This window comes from Octopus bimaculoides, chromosome 4, assembly GCF_046866305.1.
Source record: "Octopus bimaculoides isolate indiv1 chromosome 4, ASM4686630v1, whole genome shotgun sequence".
Taxonomy (NCBI): domain Eukaryota; kingdom Metazoa; phylum Mollusca; class Cephalopoda; order Octopoda; family Octopodidae; genus Octopus; species Octopus bimaculoides.
Window position 1 is genome coordinate 52,785,377 of NC_142931.1, and position 17,500 is coordinate 52,802,876.

The 17,500-nt window shown below is 34.7% G+C and overlaps 1 protein-coding gene across 3 annotated transcripts in view; it reads right to left on the reverse strand.

Moving 5' to 3' along the window:
* The window catches only part of LOC128247580 (uncharacterized), a 57,328-nt gene that overhangs the window by 2,152 nt on the left and 37,676 nt on the right, over window positions 1–17,500 (reverse strand). The window contains exons 2-3 of one of the 3 annotated variants that reach the window (XM_052967056.2): window positions 10,606–10,776; window positions 6,193–6,325 (exon numbers count right to left, since the gene is read on the reverse strand). In XM_052967056.2, coding sequence (XP_052823016.1) covers window positions 6,193–6,325; window positions 10,606–10,776 — 304 coding nt within the window. Of the gene's footprint in view, window positions 1–5,191; window positions 6,326–10,605; window positions 10,777–17,500 lie in introns of those variants that run through there. The other 2 variants (XM_052967055.2, XM_052967054.2) reach the window with 2 other exon arrangements.

Here is a 17,500-nt window from a genome sequence, read left to right on the forward strand (position 1 = left end):
GACTAAATCGAAAGTATCTGACTGGAAGGGGAACGAGAACAACCAATTTCGAAAGCAGTGACTTATGGCATATGTTGGGAAGCTAGAAAGGAGAGACAGCAGTTTCGGATATCTGAGTGTGCAGCAGCACCGTCAAAGACGTAAGAGCACTATTCCATTGTGAGTGTCACCTGAATTTTGTAGCTAAATTATAAACAGATCTTCAAACTTATAACAGAATACTTTTCCAAAAAATCTAGCCGCAAATCTTTATTTCGTGCTCATATATAAATTTTAATGGCTGAACTTTATTTCTTAGTATAAAAGAAAAAAAAAAATCATTCTTCTTTATATGAAGAATTTGTAGCGAAAATGTTTATCATATATTACCTATGTAGGCTTAAATAGCCAGAAAAGGACTCATACGCAAGTTTTCAACGATTGGTCACGTGACCCGGTCATATGATGGTGTAACACATTGACCAACTCCGTTGTTAAGATTGGATATGTTAGTTGTCCAATCGAATCACTCAACAGACCAACGAAGCGTGGCAAAATAATGTTTACTCTCTGGAGCTTTTAATCATCAGTAAATAGAAGGATTTTTCCTATTGTCACCAGTGAGCTGGGAACACATGAGGAGAAAGGAGTAGTATTTGCAGGTAGCTTTGGCGCGCTATATGTGTTCCTGTTTACCATGCACCTGTAAGCAGAGACAATATGAGAGGCTGCAAGAAGAGATCTCACGTATTTTTGTTCCTGTCTGCCCAGTACACATCACCAAGTTCCGAATGATTCGAGAAGTAAATATATATATATTTCATTCTGACAATATCATCATGATGTAACCAACGATGGCTATACAAATTCTTTTAGCGGTTGAATAAAGCGTTGCAATTAATTGCAACACATTTTCTTGTATTTCTTTCCACTGTTTTATATACAACTCATTAGAACCAAGAACTTGTAACTATACTAGGACAAGAGACACACTAAAAATTCAAAGAAAAGACATTGACTCAAGCTTCAGGTTGAGTAAGTTTACTACAGGTTTCGCTACAGATTAGGTAAATCGACAAACGAATACAACAGATTGTATGGTTGTAAAACTACATTTGACAAATTATATCAAAATTATCAAATATTCAATATTTAGAAAAACTAAACATATCTTCCTTACAAATATATTATAAGCATGTGTATGAGCGCGCGCGTGCACTAATATATATATATATGCATACAGATATATAAATATATATCGTACATATGTCCACAGATATTGACACAGATAAACACATGTACATACACAGCATATACATTATATATTATATACACACGCATACACTCATACATATACATAACCCAAGACATCCCCACATTAAAACTATTGATATTTGTTAATAAATATATCAAAAATTATTATAAACAGGCAAGATGGGGACATTTTCTCATTGCCTTTTATATTGAATAGATGTTTATGCTGAGCACAACGCTATTAAACACACGCATCATGGGATAAACTCAATAATACATTAAATATTCAGAAAATAGAAAGATAATTCACTCTACCCTTCTCTGTTATACATTATTACAGCATGAGAAATGTGTGTGTATTGGCCTCCAATGACTCTAATTTTTATTGCATTTTACTACTCATACTAATATTGGATATATGAACGTGTGTATTTGTGTGTAAAGGTATATGAATATGAGTATGATTATGAACTTATGTGTATGTGTGTATTTGTAAATACACATATATGTACGTATCGTATAACGGTTCATATATTGTCTACATTAGTTTATTTACAGATGTTAGTAGGTACAACTTGCTCTACTCACATTTGTTTCTATAAATTTACGAATGTATGCGCCTCCCCCCCCTCTCTCTCTCTCTCTCTCTCTCTCTCTCTCTCTCTATATATATATATATATATATATATATATATATATATATATATATATACACAACCGAAAGGCAATATATAGGCATACATATTCATATCCATATACATGTTTCTCTCTTATTTCTCATAATATAGCTAATTCACTTGCGCACAAATGCGTACACACACACATACATACATACATACATACATACATACATACATACATACATACATATGTATGTATGTATGTATTTATGTATGTCTGTTTGTATGTATGCATGTATGTATGTATATATGTATGCATACATATGCAAATGTACTTACCTATATATGTAAGCACAAACATACACCCACACTCACACACAAATACAGAAACACACACACACACACAAACACATATATATCGCGTGCAATTGTGTGGGTTTTGATGTCTGATGTTACGATGGTATATGGCAAGGGCTAGGTGTGTGTATGTGTGTTTGTGTGTGTGTGTATGTGTGTATGTGTGCACTGCAATAGAGAACATTAACATAGAGAGAATGCTGGCAGATAAATATAAAATTAATATCTGAAGTCATATTTTACACATCGCAGCGTTATATTCTGGTGACCTTTCAAATAGTTTGAGATGTAAACTAAGTCTTTAAGCTATATAAACAGAGATGGTTTTTAATAACCGAAACTCCGTTATTATTATGTCTTCTAGCTGATGATGTCAAGAACGTGTTTATCCTCTCGCCTGTATAATATTCAGTTTTACACCTTAACGCACACGACGAGTGGTTTCTTGTTAGGGAGTATGTGTATATGTGTGTATGCATATGTATGTATGTATGCATGTATGTATGTATGTATGTATGCATGGATGTATGCACGTTTGCATGTATGTATTGTTTGTATACATACTCAAACCCACTTCGCTACTGTATTATATATATATATGTGTGTGTGTGTGAGTGTGTGTGTGTGAGTGTGTGTGTGTGTGCGTGTATATACACACATATATACATACACAGACACACACACACACATATATATATATATATATAAACACGGGCATACACAGACACGCCAAGACACATACACACACATATTTATATATGTATATGTATATATATATATATATATATATATATATATATATATATATATATATATATATATATATATATAAACATAAACACACACACACACACACACACACACACACACACACACACACACACACAAATATATATATATATATACATAAATATATATATATATATATATATATATATATATATATGGAGAGAGAGAGAGAGAGAGAGGGAGAGAGAGATACATACATACGTACGTACATACATGCATATCCATGTCTAAAAACATACATAGATACTTAAACATACGCACACTCACATGCGCGCGCTAGAGCATCGATGGTTCCCTATCTTGAAGTAACGATGACATTTCTCAACGTATTATTTTGAAATTTCGCAGCAAGATGTAGATGCAACCCAGAACGTTGTGCATAAATAAACTAAATTTTTAGTCCGTGTTCGTCTTGGGAGTAAAGCAAAATGAATCATGAAAGGAGATGCAGAGATACTGTAAGTTGTAATGTGGGGATAATTTTGTAGAAGTGTTAGTGTTAGGTACAGAAACATCGGATTTTCTCATCAGCTCACCTTTCCTTTCTCCTTCAATCATTCTTTAAGCTTTTACTTGCATTTCTCACTAATCTATCATTATATCCCCAACACGCATGCAAATGCATACACACATACATACACACAAATACACACACGCTCACATATACACATGATGAGAAAAGCAGAAAACATTTTTGATATTTTTACCCTTATATACACACACACACACACACACACACACACACACACACACACACACATATATATATATATACCCAGAACCACGCTAATAGCTTAGGAGTGAAATTTAGGATTTCTCGGTTTTGTGTGAATCGACGATTTTGATAAAGCTTTTCCCAGCTAGTTTGCACACTATAGCAATATCATTGTTATGTTTTCATTATTCTGTGTTACATCTTTTTTAAAATTTTTTTTCAGATTCTTCAGTTTTTGGATGAACCACGCTAATAGTGTCTCTCCTGTCTAAGAAAAATGGGACGTGGAAAAGGCTTTAACGATGAAGAAGAGTCTGTCATCATCAAGGAAAATGCTAAAAGCACCTCTCTTCATGTCATTGTGGAGATATTAGGTCGTCATGTGGACACGGTTAGACGATTCCTGAAGAATCCTTCGCCAAGGAAGAAACGATCCGATTGTGGGCCCGCCAAGATTGTGACAGCACAAACTAAATACAAGGACACATACGTCAAAATATATATACACGACAGGCTTCTTTCAGTTTTTGCCTAGCAAATCCACTTACAAGGCTTTGATTGGCCCGGACTATAATAGAAGACACTTGCCCAAGGTGCCACGCAGTGAGACTGAACCCGGGATCATGTGGTTGGGAAGCAAGCTTCTTACTAGACACCCATGCCTGCATGCATGCATTTTAAAACTATATCTTTCGGTTAGAATGGAAGGCAGTGCCCATGACCTATTATGGAATCTTCCAAAACAGGTGAAACGAACAACAGTATTCTCAAACAGGAAACCTAACCCGAATTCTTGTAATAGCGTGGACTTCGCTAAGGTACCCAGATGCAGATGGTGGTGTGAAATCTACCACTCAAATAAACCATGGCGAGATTTGAACTCAGGATCGCAAAGAGCCAGAAAAATACCTGACAGTCCGACGTTCCCACAGTTCCGCCAATTTTTTTTTTACCGATTACAAAATGATGAAAGTCAAAATTGATGCCGGTGGGATTTGAACTCCGAGCGAAGAGAAATGGAACAAATATCTCGCAGCGCGACATCCTAACGACTTTGTTAAATCGCTTGTCACCACGTTACTTGTACTGAAAAGCTCCTGAAAAGCTGAAAAGCTCCTGGCTTTGGGGAAAGAAAATACAGGAGGATCAGTTAATTATGATTTTATTCAACATATCCCCCTCTCACATTCACACATTTATGGCAGCAGTCCTTCAGTATTTCTAAACCCTGTAAATGAACTCTGAACTTCAATCAGGTCTTTGGCGATACCCTTAAAGCCAGGAACTTCTCAGCACCCCTCGTATGCTTTTCACTAATCCGTTTTTTAACAATTGATCCAGTGTTTTGTTGTGGGAGTGCAAAACAAACCAGACAAACATAAAAATACAGAAAAAATATTACAGTTATAATAATACAATAAAACTGATAAAATACAAGAAAATACAGAAGATTAAAACAATAGAAAACGTGCTTGTATTCCTAAATAGATTTATGTACAAAGTGACTGAAGGAAGTTTCTCTAGGACGCCACACTTACGAAATATAATCAAGCTTGTCAACCACCGTCAATACTTAATGTAATGAGGGTAAGATCTAATTACTTATATTAAAGCAATAAAGAGAAGAGATCATTATCCTTCTCATTAATACTATTTTAATCTGATCTTTATAAACATGGGTCATATGTTTCCTTATTATCGTACTTCGTTAGCGAAGCATACTCTTCTGTTATTTGTCATATTTTGGATAAGAACATCACTAGAAGGACTATCTATATAAAAAAATGACCATCAGGAACCTAATTATATAATAACTGATTAATTATTAGTTATTAAGATATCATCTAATTAATTATTAATACTTATTCAGTGAGAAGAAAAATGTTTAGTTCAATGACAATCTGATATTGGCAAGTATGAAAAGATAATTCCAAGTAAGTTTCTATTTTATTAGACCTCCTCGGTGAAGCATAGCCTTTCTTGTGCTTTCCTCATATCTGGTAAACGAGTCACTGCGATAAAATATGTCCAGAGATATCGGCTGTAACTGCTAAGATCAGATTAAATTAATTTTAATCAGTGGTCTAATATTTTTTTCTTTTCACTGCACAAATATGATTAATCATTTTTTTCCTTATTACATAAGTAGTGACCGATTCGAGTTTCCTTGACCTAATCTCTTAAGTAGACATAAAGTCACTGAAACGTTTATGTACATGTGTATTTAAGTATACATTGATTATGACGAATTTATATTGTTGGCATTTATGTGCAGTTTAATAGCTGAACATTTAAAACATTATTTTAATGCATCTACAGTTCTATATCATCCAGTGTACGTATCTACAGTTCTATATTCTTAGCTAGTTTGCACCCACAAAAGACATCTTTTGTTGTAAGTCTATATTCCTTTTTAGTTTCCGCATACTGAAGTTATCTTCCAAGGCATCTGGATGTGGCTTAACTGGTCTACTTAACTTTTTGTCGACATGCACTTGTAAGAAAGAATTCTTCTTGTTCTTGGGTGGAAGCTTTAAGCCACCTGTGTTCGTATTAAGGATTAAATCTTCAAATTCAATCGATTGTCGTCTGCGATAATGAAATGGTGTACCTGAAGAAAAAAAGAAAATACTTAACATATCAACGCATCTATTTAAGATATTATCGGTCAAACATATGGTCTTCTCTTGTGAAAGTAAACTGTTGATAGATGCTACTTGGAATATACAGATAGCGACTAAAGAACACCAAACTTCACCCATAACTTATTCAATTCAACCAGAATACATCCCTTATTTCTACGATGAAGAATTCTACCTGAGACGTCTGACTTTCTTTCTTCCTCAAGGTAAACTAATTTATTGCGTTTTTCAAACATTTTGTACTACCCGTTTTATCAGTTTGTGGTTTTAAGATCTGTTTCGAACAAATCCATGCTTCTGTTTGGAGGTAGTACCGTTTGCCGCGTTTATAGGCATTTATGCCAAAGAGTCAACTGCTTGTAATCTGCCATCAGTACAGTACTCCAACTGATCAAAAACACTTAACGAGTGTAAGCCATCTCGGATGTTAACATATACATCATAGTAGCAACAGCACTTTAGGTCTCCATAAAAGTTATATATATATATATATATATATATATATATATATATATATATATATATATATATATAAAAATGAGAATGTGTGTCTGTCTGTCTGTCTGTCTGTCTGTCTGTGTGAATCCCTAAAACTCGAGAACTACGCAACCAATTTCATTCAAATTTTACACATGCCTTACTTAGGGTTCCAGTTGTGTTTTAGTCAAAAAAAATTATTAACTTCTTGCAGAGTTCGAGCACACGGCAACATAATATCTCCTCCACTATTTAAGTATTACGTGTCAAAAGTGAAACAAAAACACTCATGTCAAATACTTTCACTTTAAAAATGAAACTATTCCACTAACTGAAACAATCACATTTCGATACTGTAGTGACAGATACTTTCACAGAGAGAGAAAGAGAGAAAGAGAGAGACAGAAAGAGAGAGAGAGAGAGAGAGAGAGAGAGAGAGAGAGAGAGAGAGAGAGAGAGAGAGAGAGAGATGTATATGTATACATATACATGTATATGTACACCATTTCGATACTGTAATGACAGATACTTTCAGAGAGAGAGAGAGAGAGAGAAAGAGAGAAAGAGACAGAAGAAGAGAGAGAGAGAAAGAGAGAGAGAGAGAGAGATGTATATGTATACATATAGATGTACACGTATATGTATAGATATATAGATCTATACATACATGTATATGTATACATATGTGTAGATGTATATATATATAGATGTACATGTAATATGTACACATATATACATATATACATGCATACAGATATCTATACATATATACACCCATCACACACACATACACATGCACACAAACACACACATTAGTCATTTGTTTTCTTATCCAAAACTACGTCAAAAGTACTGAATGGATCTTTATGAAATTTGGAAATTATATTCTTTGCATAACGGCCATAACTCCCATGAAAATTCATATATTTTTGATGTTGATGAAATTTTAACCCGAACATAACAGATGAGCATTACTTAGAAAATGATGTCACACGTTATCGAGGCTACCATTCTTTCTGGATGTGCAAAAGGGGATGACGTCTTTATTCCAAGAATTCCTCTTACTCCATCAGGAGCAGACATTCCTTTTACATTCAGAAGACTACAATTCCCCCTTCGTGTGACTTTTGCCATGTCCATAAACAAATATCAGGGTCAAACACTGTCTGTAGCTGGTCTTCTCTTGGAAGAGCCCTGCTTCTCACATGGACAACTGTATGTTGGCTGCTCAAGAGTGGGCAGAAACAAAAAACCTATTTGTATATGCTCCACAAGGGAAAACAAGGAACATAGTTTACAATGAGGTGTTATAATCACAACAGCAACAAAGTATGTACATGATCACCTTCTTTTACGAAACTTCATTGACTTTCATATATTTATATTGATATACATATATATACGTGTGTTTGGGTGCGTGTGTGTATATACATCTCTATATATAAAGATGATGCGTAGTCTAGACGGCGTTTTTAGATTTCATTATTCTCTTTAACCCGGGCAACGCCGGGTATTTCTGCTAGTATATATATATATATATATATATATATATATATATATATATATATATATATATATATATATATATATGTATGTATGTATGTATGTATGTATGTGTGTGCATATGTTTGTGCATTTGTTTGTCCCCCAAGCATCGCCTGACAACCGATGTTGGTGTGTGTTGCGTCCCCCGTAACTTAGCGGTTCGGCAAAAGAGACCGATAGAATAAGTACTAGGCTTACAAAGAATAAGCTCTGAGGTCGATTTACTCGATTATAAAGGCGGTGCTTCAGCATGGCCGCAGTCAAATGACTGAAACAAGTAAAAGAATAAAGAATAAAAGAATATAATCTCTACCATGCTAACATCCTGTAGACACTATTTGACGACGAAGTCTCATCGGCGGTACTCCAGTGTCACTAGATTAAATATGGGATGACGGTTACTGGTACTTTTGTAAAGAAATGGTTGCACAAATTTAATCATATGCATACATCTTTATCTTGTAGGTCACATTTCCATTTGGTATTTGTAAAGCAAATTTGAGAAATTGAAATGTGAAAAGACATTAAACTTCGGCCCGCGTTAGGTGTGATACGTATGTTGCTTCAACTTCTCCGTTTCCACTTGTCATTCATGAATTTTTATTTATTCTCTGTTCATGACGTTCCCTTGTTTTAAATGTTATTATTATCTTTTTTTCTAAATTGAACAGACGATAAGTCTGGTAAAAGAAATCCAGACGAAATATACAACAGTATTTATTTTCCTGCATCTTGGCTTTGAGATCGCGTCTCCCATAGTTTTCCTTTTTTTTTTTTTTCTTTTTTGCATTTCACATTGCGGAATCGTTAGGCAAGTGATTCACAATAAATTGTTAGAATCGTTAGTACGTTGGACAAATTGCTTGCAATAATTAGTTACGACTCTTTACATTTTGAATTTGCACCCCACCCCACTTAGTTGAACTTAACCTTCCAGGAGTCGATAAAATAAAGTACCAATGAAGTTGTGAAGATCGATTTCCTACAAATATACAAGATATGAATGTATTTACAGTATAAGATTTAAAAGACTCTGCTTTGCCCTCGTTTCCATAACAAACAAAATCGGCTTCTAAATAAGAAAGCAATCCTTTTAATATCAAGATTGAATTTAAATCTCCAGGGATAGTTATATTTAATCTTCATCGATTCAAATCCTCATAGAGCCCCGATAAGATCTCGATGGGATACTCTTCGTTATGTAGTACTTTGCTATGGCTTACTCGGGAGAGAAAAGGCGGTGTCCATGACTCTTTTCAGAACTCCTGACACTAATAGAAAAAATGAAGTTATACTTAGACAGGGAATCTAGCCCGAAATGTTTGAAACAGAGTGGGCTTTACTTATGAACCAAGTGATGTTAAACCGGGCGACGAATTAAGTCCACCACACACAAACAACCCCTATGATAGGCTTCCATACAGTTTCTGTCGTTCAAACTTTATTCACACAGCTCTGGTTGACTCTAGTCTACGGTAGAAGACACTCAATATTCTGTGCATTGAACTGGCGCCTAAAGCCACATAGTTGCGAAATGAACTTCACGTCCATATTAAGTTTTATAACTGAAATAGTTCCTAAAAAAACTTACATAGTCGAAATTATTTTTGCTCCATGTCAGACATAGAGTATCACAAGTATTAGGTTACATAATAAACATGCTATTTACACAGAGAGCGATATTGGGTAAACAGTAATTTAGTTTAATTGCTGATTTCAAACACGGACATATTCGGTGAGTTGAGAGGTGACGTTTAGACGATGTAACCGACCTTCGTAGTTGACTGCTACTTGCTTTCTCGACTTTGGAAAATTGAAAAGAATGTCGACCTGGCTAGAGTTTACACTCAGGACGTAAAAACCTGCTTGAATATTGCAGGTATTTTGTCCAGTGTTCCACTACGTTTGCTGTTGATTGCTTTCGGCATAGAACAGGAGTGTTTGTGTATGTTTATGGGTGTGTTTGAATGTGTGTGTGTGTGTGTGTGTGTGTGTGTGTGTGTGTGTGTGTGTGTGTGTGTGTGCGTGTGTGTGTGTGTTTGTGTGTGTGTGTGTGTGTGAGTGTGGTGAAAGGTGAGCATACTGTATGCGTGCGTGTGTTTGAGTGTGTGTGTAATCTACATTAATTGTATAAATGAACTGTAAACAACAACTACTATATTGTCACCTGCGAGTTACTACAGTTCTTTTTTTCTGTTCGTTAATTCACTGTGTATTCTTTCCTTACCGTCTGTTTCAGTGTGTGGGCCACGCATTTTTTTCTCAGTCGATGTCGATGGTCTGAATGTGATAGGATATGGGTTGAGAACAACAGAGTCCCAATACTGGTCTCCTTTCAACACCGCTTCACTCATTAATCCTTCACTTTCTCCCCCGCCTTCTTTATCGTCGGTTTCTGCTGCAATGAAATCAAAGAAAACAGCGAGGAGATTATGTCAAAGAAAAATAAACAATTTAAGCAAAATAGAATACACACGTTTCCTGGGAAATGTTACTGATTTTCAAGAAACTGCCCTGTAGTTTTTGTGAGGTATATTACTGCTCAAAGGTTAGATCCTCTCACAATTGCCATATTTCTTTTATCAATTTTAGTCTAGTGGCCATTGTTGAAGGACAAGAAGAAAGCTCTTGATAAACCGAGTCTTGGCTCTGGTTTTAATCCGATTTCTATTTCATCCAGGAAGCCACTAATGATCTTAAGAAAAGTATGATGAAACCAATATTACTACGTGAAAAGTACTTTTGATTTCTTGCGTGGGTACAACGTTTGTTTTTGTAAGGAAGGGTTTTGACAATGGGATCTAATCCAATATGTTACTGGTATTTAGGAGGAGTCAAAATATAACTGCAACAAAGCGGGATTTGAATTTGGACTTGAGAGGAAGAAACTAAATATTAGAAAGCGCTCTCTATAGTCAGCCATTGGTCACCGCAACCTTATTTCAGGTAATATTCAAACAATCACTTCGAATATTGAACACAATCTAAGATTGGAATATTATTGTTAAACTTTGAAATGCATGTTTTGCACTAAATTTAACTCCAAATCTGTACACGTTCTCCCCTTCTCTCATAGTCAAATTATTTATATGTATGGATAATCCTTTTATGTCTTCTTGAACTGTTACGATACAACGTCTTCACTTTTTTCTTTTACTCTGATTCTTGTAATTTGTTACAACATTAAATTTTAGTAAGCTGAATCTATCCCAGTGTACACTGTTATTTATTTTTATTGACAACAAAAGAATGAAAATCAGTGTGAAAACCTGGTGAGATTTTGAATCATAAAGTCAAGATTAAAGTTTATACAGCATTTAATCTCCCGCTCTACGGGATGTTATCAATTCATTCCAATCGTAATAACACTTCTTTTCATAACACGTTAAAAGTATTTCTATTACCAAGAAACTGAAAGGTTGTATTTCTCTTAAACTGCAATGTCATTCTAACATCCGTTCTTAGCATCCTCATTCTGGTTACTTTCTGAAAATGTCATAAAAGATTATTGTGTAATTATGTAGAATGGCTGAAACGAAGTAATTAAATATTTTTCTCAAATTTCCCATTAATCAAAACAGAATGACTAGTGTCTATATTGTTACGAACAAATTCTGTTAACTATTTAACAATTACTTGATACATCTTTAAATATTTGGAACGCTTGACGTATTTGAAAAACGTTCAACGTTTTAAACATTAGCATTAACAGATCTTAGTCTCTCGATTATGATTTTCATTTGCACTAAGTTAGTTTGCCAATTATTCGATATACACACAATTCCGCTAACACCGTTAGGGGTCAAGAACACATGTTACTTTTAAAATGCTATAAATTGATTTAAGATGGCGGCATGCCGGGCGAAATGCTTAGCGGTATTTCGTCTGTCTTTACGTTCTGAGTTCAAATACCACCGAGGTTGACTTTGTTTTTCATCCTTTCGGGGTCGACATTTTAAGTGCCAGTTGCGTACTGGGGTCGATTTAATCGACTGGCCCCCTTCCCCAAAATTTCAGGCCTTGTGCCTAGAGTAGAAAAGTATAAATTAATTTAAGAATGTCGGCTACCCTATAACCCCGTCTCCATCAGAACGAACGAGATATTTTCACACGTCTATGACAGAGCACATACAATCACATTCAAGTGGCTTAAAAAACTCCACCGACTTAAAATGCACATCGTCATTCCGAACAGTTTAGAAACTTTGCTCCATCGTCGAGTAATATTCTCTGTCTATCTTATCGTTACTAGAATGGTCTCTGGTATATTTAATTTGCTGACAGTACACTATTTACACTAAATATACCAATCTCCTTTCCACATCTCCTTTTCACATTTGTGACTTGTTATAACCTTCTTTACCTAAAACTCAACGACTACATTCAGCTAAGGTATTATATAGTCATTAAAATTTATGATCACAAGTTCTATCAACAGTCACTTATTTATCCAGCGCTTGACTTAATATACAGCCGAACCTGAAAGACAAAAGTGATGGAAACTTTTTCCTCTTTCACAAACAAACGATCAGACAAGTCAACTTGTTAAGAGTACACATCTCTGTTAGGTCAATTCCCAAGAGGAGATGGAATATCCAACAAAGTTTACAGTCTTGTTTATCTACAATTTGTGATGTAAATAACTTTTGCCATCTGATTTTGAAGAAACGCTTAATTGTATTGCTTATGACAGCATTATCTCATTTCAGTTATCGAATCGCGATTAAAATCGATATTTCTAATATGAAATACATCCAGATTTACTGGTAAAAATTTAGTAATTTGCAATTGTGGAAAATAAGTTAATAAAAATAATTTCCCAACTATTCGTAAAATCACCTGAAATTTAATGGTACTGTGTATTCAGATTACGGTATTGATAACAACTGATCACAAAATAAGTGAATCTACATCCGGAGATTACTACAGAAACCGTGAATTGTTTGCTGAGAATGTGATAAGATTAAATGTGAATAAATAAAATCTTCCATAGATTTCGAAAACTATCTTTTGCATATTCTATTTTTTCTGTTTTTTAATCAGAATCTCAGAATAAATCTTTCATGAAAATAGTTACGTTAAGGATTTACGTCCATTATGTGGATAATGTTTACATTAAGCATGTTTCAGATATACCGATGAAGTTTTGATAAGATTTCAAGCTAAAGAAGTTTGTAAAGATAATATTACAAAAATCGATTGTTTTAAATCAATAACTCAATATCAAAACGTGTTCTGTTTAAAGTTGTCTTAGAAAGTTTATACAAAAATCCATCCATTCATCCATCTATTCATCCATCCAGCCATCCATCCATACAAACATACGTACATACATACGCACGTAGACAGACAGACAGACAGACAGACAGACAGATAGATAGATAGATAGATACATACATACATACATACATACATACATACATACATACATAAGATATACGGTCGCCAAGGAGAAGTGTTTAGCCATCCGTTGAGCTTCGAGTGGGAGGGTGTCTAACCAGATATGTTTTCTCTTTGCAGGTACATAAATTTAATTGTGCTTTTAAATTGATTATAACTTTGATTATAACAATGAAAATCACTGGTGAAAAATATACCATTAAACATATACGTGGTGCTGCAATTTTATTTCTATGTGACTTAAACAAAGAGGAGAAATATACCTTAATATATCTTGAACTAAATGAACTAAAGTTATATTGCCTAGGTTTCTGAGCGCATATCTACTACATAGCTCCTGACAAATAGTTAAATGTGTCAGCTTATTATATTACAGCTAATAGAACACGCTGAAGGCACTTTTCATTACCTTTCTATTACATCTATTATTTCGTCGTGGTATATGAAGTGACCGTTTCGCTTATTTATCTATATTTCATTGATTTACACACCAATGAATTATGATGACAGCAACTACTATATAGTGTGTGGCTAGAAGAACAACCTCTAGTTCAGCAGCGGCTGATGAGATGAATAGTTAGCAAGACATCTAAATGCTCCCTCGTAGTAAGAATTCATATTTACAACGATATCTCGCAGTAAATTTTCACATTTTCTTTTCATGGTATAATTGAGTTCCTTCATCTTGTTTAATTTTCATAAATTCATAGCACCGACTCTTTGTTGAGTTACTGCCCACTCTCATTGTACAAATACGTCGTCTAGACATACATAAAATTGTAGAACCTTGGTTCATATATAACAATGGTTCACAACTTTTTGTACCTCACAGAAAAGCGTTTTACAAATATCCCCTTTGCATATCCTTAAAAAAAGTGGGTTATTCTATTCAAATAGAAACTAAATTTATCCTATGCTAAATTTATCTTATGCTGTGCCATCCAGCGTGCGCACCTCTTAGATATTTATATGGATTAGTGTCCCTCCCCCATGCTAAATTTATATTAGTGTCCCTCCCCCATGCTAAATTTATATTAGTGTCCCTCCTCCATGATAAATTTATATGGAAGCGACCAAAGAAGGTGAGAACTAATAAAATGAAATTATATTGTACTTTGATGTGTCATCAAGTCTTCTGCTCATTGACAACACAATGTCCGACTCATATTCTAATTCTGGCAAATAGTTTTTTGTGAAAATATGTTTAAAATATAAATATTGTCCTTAGTTTGAAGAAAAATCGCAACACCTCCAACAGTCGATGCTACCACTACCTCCAGCTCTACCTTTGATATCTGCTGCTTTCTTGTGAGCTATCAATCAACGTCCCTAAGGAGACACAACTGCTTGGGTTTAGGATCACTGATATTGAGTTATACTACTGTTGGTGATCTAGATACGTTCCTACAAAGTACAGAGCTAAACGAATCAGCGTTATATGGGCCAATATAATATAGCACAAATGAAGCTACCAGTATGATATAAGGTTTTTAACAATGATACGAAGGTAAATCGATATGACAGGCACTGCCAAACGTCTCGATCATCCAGAGAGAGAGAGACAGAAAGAGAAGAGAGGGAGGGAGAGGGAGAGAGAGAGAGAGAGAGAGAGAGAGAGAGAGAGAGAGGGGGGACTCGTCATATACATCAATCTTATCATTCATCCTTATCATTCATCAAGCACTTTATAATTTAGATAATCTCACACATCTTGATCAACAATTAGAATAAAATTAGAAACTGGGTTTTAAGACTCGTCATTGCCTACTTACACACACGCGCGTGCACACACACACACACGTGCGCACACTGAGTAATACTCCACTTATCGTTACCCGGTTCAGTTCCGATTTGCCTTAGCGCTCATTTTTTTTCTTGAAATCAACAATATTTTCAATTAGATAACAATATGTTATAATAATTGCTTATTGATATGTACGAAACTATAGTTCATACCCATGCATATTTCCTCGTACAACCGAATTGTTCAGACAGTTTCATATATACGTCATGAATAGAAGACAGGCTGTTGACACTATGTGTTGAATGTTAATCTAAGATGGTGAGTAAAAATCATGATAGTAGATGTTAATTAAAATCGTAAGCTTTGACTCAACTGAAAGAAGGTGATGAACTTGGCAACATTAGCGATTAGAACAAGCATGTAAAAGGGAGGCGAAATAAAAATTTCCGTCATGATGACATCACTGTTATGAACAAGGAAGAAGTTTTGTTCAAGGAGTAAACGTTTGTTTGGAAGGTGAATAAGATTGATGTATATGACGAGTCCTCTCCCTCTTTGTCTCTCTTTCCCTCTCCCTCTCCTTCCCTCCCTCCCTTCCTCTCTCTCTCTCTCTCGATATATATATATATATATATATATATATATATATATATATATATATATATATATATATATATATATATATATATATATATAAGAGATAATTAAAATTCAGTTGAACTAGGTACTTAAGTTGAGGCACCCAGTCAGTCCGGTAGTATCCGCACACCTCGAAGTAAGGTGAATAAAAGCAAATAAGTAAACAAGGATGTAAAGGTATTAGTGTATAACGGCCGTTTCAGGCGGCTCCATTCAATTAAACAATGCAAGTATTGCATGAATTTGAAATACACCGCCATCTTCGGATGCATAATATAGGTTTTCAATAAACGAGATACTCCATTATAATTTTTATCAAATATTTCAACAGAACTAGAGAATGAAGGAATTACATGCTGCTAATATTGTAGCAGAATTAACTTAAAGAGAAAACACCCTAACTATACTTTGGGGTGGCAGAAAAGAATAAAAATGGGAGTCATGAGATGGTAGCTATATTACCAGCTCATGACGCCCATTGTTATTCTCTTCTGCCACTCCAAAATATAGTTGGAGTATTTTCTCTCTAAGTTCATTCAGCAACATGTAATTCTTTCATTCTCTAGTTCTGATGAAATATTTGCTAAAAATTATAATGGCGTATCCTGCATATACTGGAAACCTATATTATGCATCCGAAGATGGCGGTGTATTTCAAATTGATGTAATGCTTGGATTGTTTGATTAAATGGAGCCGCCTGAAACGGCCGTAATGCACCAATACCTTGACATCCTTGTTACTTATTTGCTTATATATATATATATATATATATATATATATATATATCATGTTTGAAACGCTGAGCAATTCGGTTGTACGTACGAATATGCATGAGTATGGATCATAGCTTCGTAGATATTAATAAACGATTACTCTAATGCATTATCATCCCATTGAAAATATTGTTTTCAACAAAAAAGAGCGGTATAGCAAAGCGAAGCTGAACGCTTAGTGGAGCATTACCCTGTGTGTGTGCGTGTGTGTGTGCGTGTGTGTGTGCGTGTGTGTGCGTATGTGTGTATTGTGTGTGTGTGCGTGTGTGCGTATGTGTGTATTGTATGTGCGCGCGCGAGAGAGAGAGCGTAAGTTGGCAATGACGAGTGTTTAAACTCAGTTTCTAATTTCATTCTAATTGTAGATCAAGATGCTTAACTTCACTGAGTGACGTTATCTAAATTATATATATATATATATATATATACAATTGTAGAACACGACTGTCATTACATAAGCCTGATGACTGCGTAAAGTATGAAAGTACTAGTTTATTTCAATATTGTAAAATTGTAAAAATTGCAAATAATAAAACGTGAAAATTAGACTAAGCTGGAATTTCAT